The sequence below is a fragment of the Terrapene carolina genome, unplaced genomic scaffold (assembly GCF_002925995.2).
Source record: "Terrapene carolina triunguis isolate 2854851 unplaced genomic scaffold, T_m_triunguis-2.0 Scaffold88, whole genome shotgun sequence".
NCBI classification, from domain to species: domain Eukaryota; kingdom Metazoa; phylum Chordata; order Testudines; family Emydidae; genus Terrapene; species Terrapene triunguis.
The window spans coordinates 18,809,482-18,825,054 of NW_020664439.1; the positions used below are offsets into that span (position 1 = coordinate 18,809,482).

The 15,573-nt window shown below is 41.7% G+C and overlaps 1 protein-coding gene across 1 annotated transcript in view; it reads right to left on the reverse strand.

Annotated features, from left to right (window-relative positions):
- GK5 (glycerol kinase 5) overlaps positions 1 to 15,573 on the reverse strand; it is an 88,779-nt gene that overhangs the window by 48,331 nt on the left and 24,875 nt on the right. Inside the window, exons 4-9 of the mRNA XM_024211040.3 lie at positions 12,853 to 12,946; positions 11,888 to 12,019; positions 5,791 to 5,866; positions 3,234 to 3,295; positions 3,083 to 3,156; positions 2,671 to 2,731 (exon numbers count right to left, since the gene is read on the reverse strand). Of these exons, the coding sequence (XP_024066808.2) occupies positions 2,671 to 2,731; positions 3,083 to 3,156; positions 3,234 to 3,295; positions 5,791 to 5,866; positions 11,888 to 12,019; positions 12,853 to 12,946 (499 nt within the window). The remainder of the gene's footprint in view (positions 1 to 2,670; positions 2,732 to 3,082; positions 3,157 to 3,233; positions 3,296 to 5,790; positions 5,867 to 11,887; positions 12,020 to 12,852; positions 12,947 to 15,573) is intronic.

A 15,573-nucleotide genomic window follows, 5' to 3' on the forward strand; every position in this document is an offset into this window, starting at 1 on the left:
GCAGGCCCGGCAACTCCTCCGGGTAGCGGGCGCAGGGCAGGCCTGGCCAGTCCTGGCGGCTGCCTTGGGCGGCAGAGTTTTCCCAGTCACGAGCTAGGCTGGAGGCGTCTGGCCTCTCCGGCGGCTCGGGCCTTACTGAGCTCTGAGGGCAAGCCTTTATACTTCCGGGTCACCGCCTGACCCTCTGAGGGGCGGGCTCTGAGCTCCCTCTATCGCCCCACCACAGTTAGGGAACCCCATTGCAGCAAAGCCATCCACTATGACCTGCACATTTCCCAGAGTCACTACTCTTGATAACAGAACGTCAACGATTGCATTGGCTACTTGGATCACAGCTGACGCCACAGTAGATTTACTCACTCCAAATTGATTCCCGGCTGACCAGTAGCAGTCAGGCGTTGCAAGCTTCCACAGGGCTATCGCCGCTCACTTCTCAACTGTCAGGGCAGCTCTCATCTTGGTATTCCTGCGCTTCAGGATGGGGGAAAGCAACTCACAGAGTTCCAGGAAAGTGGCCTTACGCATGCCAAAGTTTCGCAGCCACTGTGAATCATCCCATACCTGCAACACTATGCGGTCCCACTAGTCTGTGCTTGTTTGCCCGGCCCAGAATCAGCGTTCTACTGTATCAGCCAACCCCAGTGCCACCATGATGTCCCAATTGCCACAGCCCGTGCTTTCAGGAAAACCTGTGTCCATGTCCTTATCAAAATCCTCTTCGTGCTGGCGTCTCTTAGCCTGGTTCTGCATATACTCCAGGATAATGCGCAAGGTGTTTACAATGCTCACAATAGCAGCGGTGACGGTGAGGAGCGGACTCCATGCTTGCCGTGGTATGGCATCTGCAGGAGAGCAGAGTTGCAGCGGAAGTGGTGGATGACGATGGTTAGCACCGCGCAGATTTCTGACAACTTGTAGAAATTTGCTATTGAGACTGAGCTCATTTACAAGAGCACGAGAGCAGAGTTACAGCGGAAGTGGTGGATGACGACGGTTAGCAGTCCTACTGCACCGTCTGCTGACAGCAGCACCAAGGACACAGCAGCAGCGGTGACGGTGAGCTGAGCTGAGCGGGCTCCATGCTTGCCGTGGTATGGCCTCTGCAAGGGGAAAAGGCGCGAAACGATTGTCTGACGTTTCTTTCACGGAGGGGGGGGCGACTAATGACATGTATCCAAAACCACCTGCGACAATGTTTTTGCCCCATCAGGCATTGGGAGCTTAACCCAGAATTCCAATGGGCGGCAGAGACTGTGGGAACTGTGGGATAGATACCCACAATGCACCGCTCCGTAAGTCGATGCTAGCCACGGTAGTGAGGACACACTCCACTGACTTAATGCGCTTAGTGTGGACATATGCAATCGACTGTATAAAATCGATTTCTAAAAATGGACCTAATTTCGTAGTGTAGACATACCCTATCTCATACTTCAGTTTTCTCATTTAAATCGAAATTATATACAAGATGATTCCACCAGAACCAACGCTCCACTTACTAAGCAGCCTACTGGACCTAAATCATTTAGCAAACTGAAAATTCTGCAACAACAAGTAAAAGTTCAAAAATGGTGGTTTTAAAATAAATTAAATGTGAAGATGAATAACGCCATCAGTACATTATATCCTAAGTCATTTTAATATTAAATTCAATCAAAATCTCAATTCTCTTGAATTTATTTTATACAGTCCCCAATTTTCAATATGCCACTCCATTTTTTTCTTCTTTTTTTAAATACACAACATTAATAACAAACGGGTTGTAGAAGCATTCAAGGGAAGGTTCGATGTTTTGGCACCCGGCAAACGGGATAGTAGGGGCTTTCAGAATCCTGGAAGGTAGAGGTGGTGGTTTGTGTTCCCCTTTGTGGGTAGGGACACAGTTGAAGCTTTGGAGTCTTTAATTCCTATTTCTCTGACCCCAACCAGTTACCACCCTTATTGCTCCGATTATATCCACAACTGTCTCCAACAATGACGGATAAGCAAATTATTTTTAGAAGGAAATCTCCAGCTAATCAGTGAAACAGTTATAAAAGCTGACATTTAAACTGGCTTCAGCGTTTACATTCCATTGAGATGAATGGAGCAGTTGTTGGATGTCATTTTTACATTCAGCTCATATTTTATTTATGTATAGGTTTTCTACGGTGTTTGTTATCTCACAAACAGTAATGGATTTCATCAGCCCTATGGAGGTAGTAAAGTATTATCCGTACTTTATGTATGGGGAACTAAGGCACAGAGAAATTAAAGCCCCAAATGCTGCAAGGGAATCCATTAGCACAGACCCTTTTGCACCCATGTGGAATCCCAATGGAGTTATGCTGGGTAGAACCCATTGCAGGATCAGGCCCTAAATAATTGGCCTAGAATACCACCGTGATCTTGTAAGTCCTAGTTCAATGCTTAACAACAAGGTTACGTTCCCTCTCTGCATGGCTTGCTTCACAACCGTAAGGGTTAGAAACTTTTCCTTTGTTCTAAATGAAAGCAAAGATTTTGGAGCAAAATTTAACAACCAATTCTGCAGTCATGGAATCTCAGAAAACACAGGACACAAACAACGATAAACTAACAATTATAAAGTCAGACAGACAAGAGTATATTTACATACAATAACGCTATTCACTCAAGTACAATAAAAAATCATTAAAGATTTTCACTCACCAAAGCCACTATTGGAATAGGCACCCCAAATATTTCAGCATCAACTGAACCAAAGCTGTGACTTAAATAAATGTTAAAAAAGTCAGTGCACTGAATTGACAATTTTGAGAAATTAAAAAAATAAAATTTAAAATAAGTCCTCAACATACACATAATTCAATGTTACTCATTTTTTTTTATTTACAGAAATCATGAAGTTGTTTTACCTTTTTCTAGTATAAAATACCAATTTGGATCTACGAATCAGACAAATATGTGCAACTACAAATATTTACAATTTAAATTATTTTTGGCTTCACTTAACATATTACTTTTTAAATGTCTGCAGAGATTTTTGTGATCTTTTTTCAACAATAATTAATTTAATTATTAGATGTTACATTTTTGTTTAAGATTCTGCCTGCATACGTACTTTGTGTCCTCTACTGGAGGATATATAGACATCGGTATTGAAAATAATTTGCTCAAAACAGAACTCCAACACATCTGAAATAATAGAGAGAATTAAAAAAGTTAACCAGTCGCAAAGAACAATCTACAAGATTATGTTAATAGATTCATACCTGAAAGGGCTCAAAAACTCCTGTTGAACTGGCATTTGAATAATCTGTAGCATACACAGAACCTAGCAACAAAGGAACAAATAAAGTTTTAAATGCCTAAATATTCAGAGAGAGTTATTTGAAGCAAATATATGTACTATAAAGAGTTTGATGGCCTCTATTCAGCCCAAATTCACTAGTCTGCACACCCAAAGACATTTTAATTCCACCATGCTGTAAAGGGAGAGATTCTATCTCAATCTTCTGAAGTGTCCTGATAATGGCCTTATTTTTTCTGCATGCAGTTGCCCAGAAATGGAATGACGCATTCCTAGGCTTGGCAAGCCAGTCAACTGACCGATCAAATGATGTCAATTGACTGCCTATTATCTAACAAAAGTCATATATTATCAAATATTCCAGCAACAATACCCTGACGCACGTAGTAGCCTACCTTTTTGACTGCATCGTGGTGTTTCATCTGTTAGCAAGCCTATCTAAATGTCTTGATCTACTTGTCACTTTACTACATGTTAATGTCACCAGTTGGGAAAAAGATGAATTAACTGAAAGTTGATCTAGAAGATTCCAGACAATCAAGAAGCTCAAACATTTATATATATATATATATAAAAATTGTATACCAAGCCATCAATGTACATGGCAGTTTACAAATCACATTAAACAAGTTAAAATACACAGTCCCTACCCTGAAGAGCTTCCAACCTAAACTGATTAGACAAACCTACTGAAATTAACTCAGAAGGCAGTGAGAGAAGAAGGTACATGGTCATTAAACCGCCTCCCCCAAAACAAAGAGACTAGATGCACAACCATTAAGCTGCTTAGAGAGTTTGCCTGCTGCCATATTAACATAAATTCGTTTAAAAAATATTTTTAATGGCTATGTGTTTCTTTAATTTTTTTTTCTCTTTTGTAACTGTTCAGTCTTGAATGTTTACACTTAAATGCTAACTTAACATTATTAAAATAAGTAATTATTATTCTTTCATTTTTCAGAACTTCATTTCATCGCGTTTTACATTTTTCTGACTTAAAATAACTGAGTTAATTAACTTGTTTTTTGTAACAATCTAAGACTATGCCTACTGGGGACTATAAAGTCTTACTCTTTTTTGTTACTGTTCTAATAAATTGATGCTTTAAAATATTTGACCATTTCTGACAATATTTGATCAGTCAATTGACCAGGTATTTTTGGACCAAACGCCCAATCCTAGATATTCCATCTATTACCATATGTCATGATTACAGGGCTATGTCAAGGCTAGGTCATGGACAGCCAGACCTAGTGATCACAGCTGGAGTCCACAGTCAAGAGTTGAGAGTCAGCATCAGAAGCAGAAGACAAATTGGAGATGAGAACCACAGGTCGGTAACCAAAGTCAGGCTGAGTCAAAGGCAGGAGACAAACTGGAGAGCAGAACCACATGTCAGAGGTCATGAGCCAAGACAAGTCAGGATACCAGGAAGTCAAGCCAGCGGAGCAGGAGCAGGAAGCAGAAGGCACACAGTACAGAGCAGGATAGATCCCAGTTGTTCAGACGGCTTCCTGTTCCTGTCTTAAGTAGGGCCAGCAGGCCAACTGGCTGCTTTGGGACTTCACCAATAATACATCAGAGGCAGAGCTTCAAACTGGAGCTGGGATTCATGGGTCCTGGTCAGCAGTTGTCAGCAGACTGTCAAGTGGAGAGTTGAAGTCTGGTGGCTTCTGTGGACCTGGATTCAACGCCCGTGGGTTGTGACAGGCTAGCTGCACCTCCCTCCCCTTTGTGGTCTCTCTGCATCCCCTGACGTGTCAAACCTCCTATCCTGGGATGGACTTTTGCAATTCTCCTATTCTTGGACTTGACCCTGGGCTACAGTGGCCTGTGTATCCACCATTCTTACCCTGCAGGTCTGACTGAGCTCAGGCACCTGCGGTTCTTCCCTTATGGAGTCTGTGACCACTGGTATACTGCGATCAGACTGCCTTCTTAAAACAAAAGTATTGTTTACATGCGCAATAGGAACAAAGCTTTCAGATTAAATGTATTTTTAAATAAAACAGTCTACAAGCATGTCTATCTTACCTGAAGTCTTACTATTTTCTGATGGTAACCTAGGCAAGCCTAATATCTTCAAAAACTGCCTGTTCAACCCTGTGTCTCTGACTGGATCCCCCAAACAACTACCGTATCCTTTTCTTGAAAGGGTATCCTATTTTAAACTCTGGTTACTGTTTTGTTCCTTTCTTTTCATGGGGCTTTTCCTCCCATCAAAGCTAATGGTTTTGGCTATGTACCTTAACAACTCAAGTGTTTGCTGAGAGGTGGCTCCCTTGAGCCCCTCTTTTCTTTTCTTTTTTTTTTTTTGGGACAGCCCCATACTGAGTTAAACCAATATATTCATACAGCAAATATCCCAATAACCAGACCAACATTCAGTATTTATATGTAGCCCCAATCCGTCACACCTAATGTGGCAGTTGGGCTCTTGGGAATAATATTAGGGGAATGCATTCAACATCTGCTCAGATTTGAAATATGTTTTGTTTAACCAGAGCTTGCAAACTCACCTTTGGTGAGTTTATGTAACAGCCACGTGTCAACTGTTCCAAAGCAGCAGTTATTTTCATTGGCTGCTTGTTGTACCTGAAAACAAAAAAACAAAACAAAAGTGTGTTCAGTGTGGATGTGAAGAAAGGGATACATTTTGTCTCTCTCTCCCCCTTCCCTGTTTCCAAATATTTAATTGGGGGATAATAATATGCATGTCCCCAGAAAATAATTCTCTAATTGACAATATTTCCTCTGGGAAAGGGGAATTAATCACAGGAAGCTCTAGTGCCAGGCACTTCACAGTACCATTTCTCCTCTCCAGCACAGCAGACCAACCCCTATCCCCCGGCTGCCTGGTCTACACTACAAAGTTAGGTTAACATAAGCTGCCTTGCATCAACCTAGTTGTGTGCGCGTGTACACTTAAATTTGTCTCCCAGCAACATAAGTATCCTGTTAGAGTAACATAGTAACACTACCTCCCCGAGTGGCATTTAGCCATGGTCGATGTACTAAGGTCGACGCAATGCTAGTGTAGACACTGTGTTACTTACATCGACCCGAACAGTCTTCCAGCAGCTGTCCCACAATGCTTGACACTGACCACTCTGGTCACAACTGTGAATTCCTCAGCCCAGGGGTCACAGAGACCAGAAGGCCCCCTTGCTTTTCAAAGCCCCAAGAATTTTTGAAATGCCTTTTCCTGATTGTCCAGCTTGACAAGCATACCTAGCAATTCCCCATTGTTGTGTGCAACTTACCAAGTGACCACCAGCTACATGCTCCAGATACACTCCAGCTTGGTGTAGGCAGGAGATATTGCATCTCCTGGGCATGTGGGGAGAATAAGCTGTACAAGAACAGCTATGGACCAACTGTATAAATGTGAACATCTGCAAATAGACTGCACGGGGGATGCTGGAGGAGGAGTATGACCGGGATCAGCAGCATTGCCGAGTGAAAGCATAGGAACTTCATTAGGCATACCAGAAGCCCAAGGAGGCCAACAGTCAATCCAGTTCAGAGCCACAGACCTGCCACTTTTACAAAGAGCTGCATGCCATACTTGGCGGAGACCTCGCTACCACCTAGCAGACCACCATGGATATCTCTAAGGAGCCCAGGTCACAAGCCCCTGCCATGAACAGCGAGGATGAAGAGGTGGTAGAGGAGGAAAAAGGAGGAGGATGGGGGACATGCGACTGGGAGGCAGGGTGCTGGGGGACTTCAGCTATGCTGCAAGCCAGGAGCTGTTTGAGACTCCACCACAGTCTAGTCAGGCCCGGCAGTCGAGCCTGATGCATGAGAAGGATCCTCGGGTAATTGTGTAAATATATTTCCCCTTATAGTGATTTCGCCCCCAACTTAACAGGACATAGCTATTGGCTTTTCATTAATTTACTCATACAAGAAGTAGCAGCAGTACGAATAAAAGAGGTAGCATTGTTATTTGCTTTTAATTCTGCTATAGAGTTAGGCCATGTGGAGCAGTTTGTTTATGCACATCAGAGATGTCCCTTGAATCTTCCTGAGAGAGCTCAATGAAATTTTCATGGAGGTACTCCTCTGCAATCCTCTGCCGAAGGTTTCTAGGGATGGCAGCCTTATTTCTTCCTTGCAATAGAATGTGTTCCCATGCCAGTCAGCGATAACTTCAGCAGGTACCATTGCAGCACACTGGGTGGCAGCATATGGGCCCCTGATGGCTTCAGGACATCATTAGCAGCTGTGTTCTCTCTGCCTTTGTCACCCTCAGGACCGGAGTGAAATACCTGCTAAAATCACCACCGCTTGTGGAAAATGGTGTCCGTATTCAGTGCCATTGCCTTGTACTCGTAGTTTCATGCAACTGAGCAAGTCCCTCCTCATTTTCCTCACCCCATGTGAGTCATACTCACCATGACTGGTGCCGAGAGCGGGGCCGTGCACAAGCACTTGGAAGCAGAAGACAATAAGCATGTCTTGTTTAAAACTGTAGGGGAGCAAGGGAAGGGAGTTCTGAATCTTAACTTTTGGTTTCTGATGTGGCTATACTGACTATACCTCGGTGTTTTATCTGCAGCTGCTGCCGTTTCGGCTTTGAATGGTTCCCTCTCCACACTCACAGAAACCCTGGGCCAGATAAGGAAGAGGAAGAGGAGGACTCAGGATGACATGTTCAATGAGATCCTGTAAGCCAATGCTGCATCAGACCATGAGCATCACCTGGAGGGTGAACACTGTAGACAGCCTTGAAAAGGAAAGAGCGGACAGGAAAAAGGTCCAGGATTCCAGGCAGAAAAAGGAGAGGGGGATGTACCAGGACGTAATGGGGCTCTCTAGCAGCAAACAGAGATGCTGCAGACTTTTGGGAACATATAGGTTCAACAATCCCAGGCTCACTTCCCTTTGCAGTCCATGGAGAACTCCATTACAGCACTTCACTACAACTACCTTCAGCATTCCACTTGGCTTCAGAGGCCACATCCCTACCCCTACCACTCCATCAAGGGGGAACATTAAGGACAACCATAGCTTCACATATACAACAACTGTGGCTTTCACAGGACAGTGTATGTAGATAAAATGGATATGAATGTTCTTTCCCCTTATTAAGTTCTGTTCAAATACATTAAAAATTATATTAATAGCTTTTAAATTGCACAGATTTTTCTTTGCACTGCTTTTGCACTGTTACTGATTATTATATTATTTATAAAATAATTAATCTTTATTAACTCACAACGTACCCTGCAGAATGCCTAGCAGTTCTGAAAGCACCCACTGACTTGGTACTGCAGAGTGTGACACAACTCATAGGATCAGTGACAAACACCACAAAATTAATAGGTGCTTTGATAGCGTTATATTCACAGCTGTACATCAAGCACCACACAATTCCAAACAGGCCCCAAAAGAGCATAGCCAGATAGAACACACTACACCACAAAGCATTACTGTGGCTCACTGTTAAAGAGCTCTTTTAAACCCTTCCTGAGTTGTATTGCTCTATGCTGAACCCATCTAATAGCCCTTGTGACTGGCTGTTCAAATTCGGCAGACAGTCACTCTACCTTCGCCCTGCGTCCTGGCAGTAACTTTCCCCTTTTGTTTCACAAATATGATGCAGGACACAATAGGCAGCTATAATTATTGAGATTTTTTTTCACTGAGATCCAATCTTGTGAGTAAACAACGCCAGCGTCCCTTCAGTATACCAAAAGTGCATTCAACTGTCATTCTGCATCTGCTGAGTCTGTAGTTGAATCTTTCCTTGGTGCTGCCTAGGTGGTCAGCGTACAGCTTCATGAGCCAAGGGAGCAAGGAGTAGCTCAGTCTCCAGGATCCCTACTGTCATTTCAACATTCCTAATGGTAATCCGCCAGTTGGGAAAGAAAGTCCCTACTTGTAGCTTTCTGAACAGTCCTGTGTTCTTAAAGATGTAAACATCATGCATCTTCCCTGACCAGCCAACACTGATGTTGGTGAAGCATCCCTGGTGATTCACCAGAATTTGCATAACTATAGGAATGTAGCCCTTTATGTTGATGTACTCTGTGGCAATGTGGTCTGGTGCCAAAATAGGGATATGACTGCCATCATTGCTCCACTGCAGTTCAGGAACAACATTACTGCAATCCTTCCACTATGTCCTGCACATTGCATAGGGTCACAGTCACGTGTAGCAGGAGACGAGTAATAACTCTGCACACTTGCATGACAACACCCCCACACAGTGATTTCCCAACTCCAAAATGATTTCCTGCTCATCGGTAGCAATCCAGCATTGCAACTTTCCACAGCGCAATTGCCATTGTCAGTGCAGCTCCACTTCTTCAGTCAGTGCAGCTCATATTTTGGTGTACCTGTGCTGGAGAGCTAGGGCAAGCGTGGCGCACAGATCCAAGAATGTGACCTTGCGCATCTGAAAGTTCTGCAGTCACTGCTCACCATCCCAAGTCTGCATTACGATGTGATCCCACCAATGAGTGCTCATTTCTTGGGCCCAGAAATGGTGCGCCACCATCTGCAGCTGATCTATGAACGCCACCAGTAACCTTGAATTGGTTCTCACTATGTCACATAGCAATCTGACCACACTGATTCGTTTTTTCTTATGGCTCTGCAAATAGAGGATAGTGCATCCTGTGTTTGCAACACTTATGACAATAGCGCAGAGCTGTGCAGGCTCCATGTTTCAGTCAAAAATGACAGACAGTGAGGAGGGCCATGCAGTTTTGTGGGATTTTTTAAAAAGGTGTGAATATTATGGGATATAGATGACATTATGAGATGGAGATAGTTGCACACTGAGAAGTTAGACTCCTTGCTCCCAATCACTCCTGTGCAACTCAATTCTACCTCACCATGCAGTGCCAAAACTTTCCAAAAGACAGCACTGGACAGTGGCAGGTTGCACAAGGAGATACCTACCCAGGATGCACCCACTGTGCATCAACACAAACTCTCCTGATGAGTATGCACAGCGCCGACACAAGGAGCCAACTACGCATGTGCACAAGCGATATGCTAACTGTGGCGGCTTTATTTTGATGTAACTTGCATCGACCAAACTTTGTAGGGTAGATACGGCCTGCCCCTAAATGGCAGTTTTTGCTCCTGAGCACATACAGTTTTGCATGCTTTGTCGCTGCCAATGGGAGATTAGTTGCTCAGCCTTCTTTAGCAGTGGCACATAAGAGCCCTAATAGGGTAAACCTGGAGACTTTGAGGTGACTATTAGTGGAGTTCGGAAATGAAGGCAGTGGACGAGGAGATATGAAGAAGTGATAAAAAAGTGTTTTGTAGATACGAAAAAGAAATGCTAAAAGAAAAATAAGAATACCTAAAAAGATGCCCTTGCCAAAGGAAAGCAAATAGGGCTGTCCATTTTTGCTTCTTTATGTTATATAAAGAAAGCCTGAAAATTATTATTTCCCTACTTCCTTCTTTAAAACTAGAAATTCAGATTTTGCTTATCCTATTTTTCTTGAAAGACTCAAAGGACAACCAGAGAACTTGCAGAATGACCAACTTATTGAATTTATTGAACTTATTGAAAAGGGAAATGATTTTTTAAGTCAGAGCTTTGGGTTTTTTTGTTTTCCAATTTTTGTTTGTTTGGTTTTTTGCTTTTTTAAATACCAATTACTAGGGAATTCTTGGGAGAAAATAAGTCTTTAACTGAAGACTCAGTACCCTCCAACTCTTTCAATAAGTCCATATCTGAAAGAGCCAACAAGTCCACCAACAAATCCAGGGAAGACCATATTTTACATTACTGATATTTCTATGTTAGAACAAACAGGGTAATAGATTAAAAATAATAATAATAACTTTTAAAGTCTTCCTTATTCATTGTAAAACAAAAGCAAAAAACAAACAAAAAACCATTTCTCTTTTTAAAAAAAATCTGAAAGTAAACACACTGATAAATTAAGTAAAGAGAAAGAAAAGGAAAAAGCCAAGTCAAGGAACGAAAACAGGAGACACAGTGAGCTCATTGTTCTTTAGAAGGTTTGATGCTAGCACAATATAATACACAGAAATGTTTAATTTTACATATCTGGAACTGACACTATACACCATTAGTCAAGCCTTTAAAATTACATAAGTAATTACTAAGTAAGTGGAGATCCTTTTTGTTGACCACTATGTTACTGATTTCTATAAATCTGTAAGTGTTGGGATAAGGCAGACTGGAAATGTAACATTGTTGAAGATAAAATACAAATATACCACATTGTTACACAATAAAGTGCAATTCACTGTAAAATAAATTACAATAAAAATTATGTTGTATAATATTAAGATTAATAAATCAAAAAATGCCAAACTAGCAATATGATTATGCTTTGTAGGACAGACTACTCATGTGAGTAATTACACACATGAACACATGTTTGGAGGATCATGGGAAAGTTTGTAAAAAGATACATAGATCATTAGCCAACATTAGTTTGTTCCAAGTAGATATGTTTGAGCGCTACATAATAGAAAACATTCTCTCTTTCCATTCCCTTTGAGGGAAGGAAATAAAGAAAGCAAAAACCAAGCAGATAACAATCAAGGGAAGTCACTATTGCTATTATGTACCAAGAGTATTACTTTCCCCCCCCCCAACAACTTTCTTACCTCAGTTATGTTTTGTAAAACCCAGGACAGCCTCAAAGAGACATGGTGTGTTGTGAAAGTCAATGAACTAGCAGTCACATATCGATCGTTCCGAGTAAAAAAGTGAAGCATTGTAGCAATAACGCGGATTACCTATTCCAAAAGAATAGAAGTTATTTAAATGTTTTTGACCGAACATTTGGTCTTATCTCTTTTAATCCTTTGGTCAAATAACATTTAAGGATAATGCACACAAATCCATCAGACACTGACAGAATACCTCCTGGGCAAAAATGAATTCAGATATCCAGCAAATTCTTGTAGAAGTTATTTATGTATTATCTGGGCACTTCATAAACTTTAATATAGCTTCAAAAAAGCTTAGGGGAAGGATTGTCTTAGTTGTATTTTACAGATAGATATTGAGACACAGAGGTTAAATGAATTGCCCAGTATTACAAAGGAGATCTCTGGCAAACCAGGGAATTTTACATCTTATTATGAAGGTGCCAGTAGTAGCTTTACACGTAAGGTTGACTTCAATTTTTCCACATAAAGTAGGGACTAATCATCTTTGTTTTTAAGAACCCATATGCTCCAAATTTACAACACATAATCGGAATAAAGAATGAATATTCTAAGTACAAAAATCTCAAAAACCATACCGACAAAATTAAATTCAGAGCCAAAATAATCATTTGCTAGCAATGTTAACATGTGACATATTAATAAAACAAGGAGATTCAAAGTTATACACATTTACTAGATTTATAGGTAGATACAGAGTGTCAGTGTTTAATTTCTTTGCTTTTGTGTCCTGTCATTTTGTATGCTAACCTTATTATTTTTTGTTTAAAATTGTATACTACATGTAATGTCATTTATTGAAATTATGTATTGGGGCACTTGCAATATTTATCACACCTAATTTGGGTAAATGAAAACAAAAGCACTATCTAAGCAGCATACTCAATGAGTAGCCTTACCTTCAATATGAGACACCTGTTCCAGGAATTTACGAGTTCAGCAGCTCTTAGGTCTTGCCAGCTTATGAAATTATGAAATGGTTTTCCTGTCTTCCTGAAAATCAGTAAGAAAATAGGATTTGAACCTTTCAATTTGAAGCGAAAGCAAATATATTGCTGAAAAACAAAATTATATTAAAGTGTTTGAAGAAAGAGAATGTTTGTTAGTAATAATTCCTAAAACAACTGCATAAATTTCTGGTGGGTTTGAGAAATTAACAGGCACTTAGACACCATGGTGATGAGTGAAGTTCTTAGCCAGAACTGTAGCTCTGGAAAAAGAAAACAACACCACCACCACACTTTTGTAAAGCATAATCAAGAACAAATCAAAAGTTAGGCAGCCATAAAACTGTTTTGAATTGCTATAAATTGTATCTGTACAAACAGAGCAGGATGTGGCTTATGCTGACTGCTCTGAGGCAGGAGCTGGAGAGTCTGGGGATTTGAATATTGAACTGAACGAGAGACAACTGTGATGTAGTTGTGAAGAAGGCAAATATCATTCTGGAGTGTATTAACAGGAGTGCCATATGTAAGACATGGGAGATAACTGTCCCGTTCTACTCAGCACTGATGAGCCCTCAGTTGGAGTACTGTGTCCAGTTCTGAGAGCCATACTTTAGGAAAGATGTGGACAAACTGGAGAGATTCCAGAGGAGAGCAACAAAAATGATAAAAGTTTTAGAAAACATGACCTATGAGGAAAGATTAAAAAACCTGGACATGTTTAGTCTTGAGACAAAACGACTGAGGGGGGACCTGACAACAGTTTTCAAATATGTGAAGGGCTATTATAAAGAGGACCATGATCAATTGTTCTCCACATCCCTGAAGGTAGGACAAGTAGTAATGGGCTTAACCTGAAAGAAGGGCGATTTAGATTAGATATTAGGAAAACTTCGCAATTATAAGGACAGTTAAGCTCTGGAATAGGCTTCCAAGGGAGGTAGTGGAATCCCCATCATTGGAGGTTTTTCAGAACAGGTTGGGCAAACACTTGGCAGGGACGGTCTAGGTTTACTTGGTCCTGCCTCAGCACAGGAGGCTGAGCTTGATGACTTTGAGGCCCCTTCCAGCCCTCCATTTTGATGATTCTATGATTTCCATAGTTTCTCCCCCTGCCCACCATATACGCTAACTGTACTTGAAAGCCATGTTGGAGATTTGACATGTACAAATCTGTCAAATGCAGGTCAACTCTGAGTACCATGGGTGCAAAAAGTGAGAAAATGGAACAAAGAGTGAAGAAAAGGACAGACCAGACACAATAAAAATAGATGAGTAACAAACTGCTCTAGCTTAAAATAAAAATCCACAGCATCTGATCATGATGATGCCCCATAATAATGAACAAAATAAGCTGATTAAGTAACATTTAGAACTTCTCCCTCACAGATTTAAGAAAATACAAGACTGTATTGAATTTACACCTTCTTCCAAAGGTGGAGTCAGATTATAAAAATCAGGTTCAACTTATTATCTGTATTATCATAGTGCCTAGAAGCACCAGGACCAGAATCCCATTGCTAAGTGCTGTGCAAACACAGAATAATAATAATAAAAAAAAGAGAGACAGTCCTTTCCCCAAAGAGTTTACAATCCAAGAGCTTGTCTACACTTAAAATGCTGCAGCAGCTGCACCACTGTAGAGCTTCAGTGAAGATGTTATCTACACCAATGGGTGGGGTTCGCCTGCCGGCATAGGTAATCCACCTCCCCAAGAGGCAGTAGCTAGGTCAATGGGGTTAGAGCTGAGTGATGTAGTTATACAGGAGTGTGGATTTTTCAGACCCAAGTGACATAGTTATACCAACCTAATTTCCTAGTGTAGACTAGACCTAAGTATGAGACGAGACAACAAATATAGATGGACAGATGGGGGAGTACAAGAAACAATGAGACAATACTGCTATGAAATACAGGATTCCAGAAAGCAAAACAAGAGTATGTATGTGGCTCAAATTCTTTGGTCAAAATTCAAATCATCAATCAAGTTGTACCAAGCACAGAGCACTTTAAATCAAGTCAATTTAAATCATCTGATTTTTTTTAATTCATTGATTAAAATCAGAGCTGCCTAGCCATGCCTCCGCCTAGAAACAGCAGGGACAGGTCGCCACTTGCAGAACAGCAGGGACAGGTCGCCCGAGGTGAGTGCCCCTGGATCCAGCACCTTGAAATCCCTCCTACACCCCAACCCCCTGCCCCAACCCCCCTCTTGCACCCAAACTCCCTCCCAGACCCACACCCCCTCCTGCGCCCCAACCCCCAGACCCGCACCTCCTCCTGAACTCCGAACCCCTCGTGGACATTCCTCCGCCTAGCAGCAGCAGGGACATGTCGCCACTTCCAGGGAGCCACGTGGAGCCAGGTAGGGAACCTGCCAGCCCCACGCTAAACGGACTATAAACCGGACTTTCTATGAAGATTAGAAATGCCAGTTTATAGAGCTTTCTGGTCGGTACAGGGCCGGATAACACAGCTTTTACTGTAGAACTATTCAGGTGAGTAAAATTACGTACTGTTTAAATGACAGGTTTCAGAGTAGCAGCCGTGTTCGTCTGTATCCGCAAAAAGAACAGGAGTACTTGTGGCACCTTAGAGACTAACAAATTTATTTGAGCATAAGCTTTCGTGGGCTACAGCCCACTTCATCGGATGCATAGAATGGAACACACA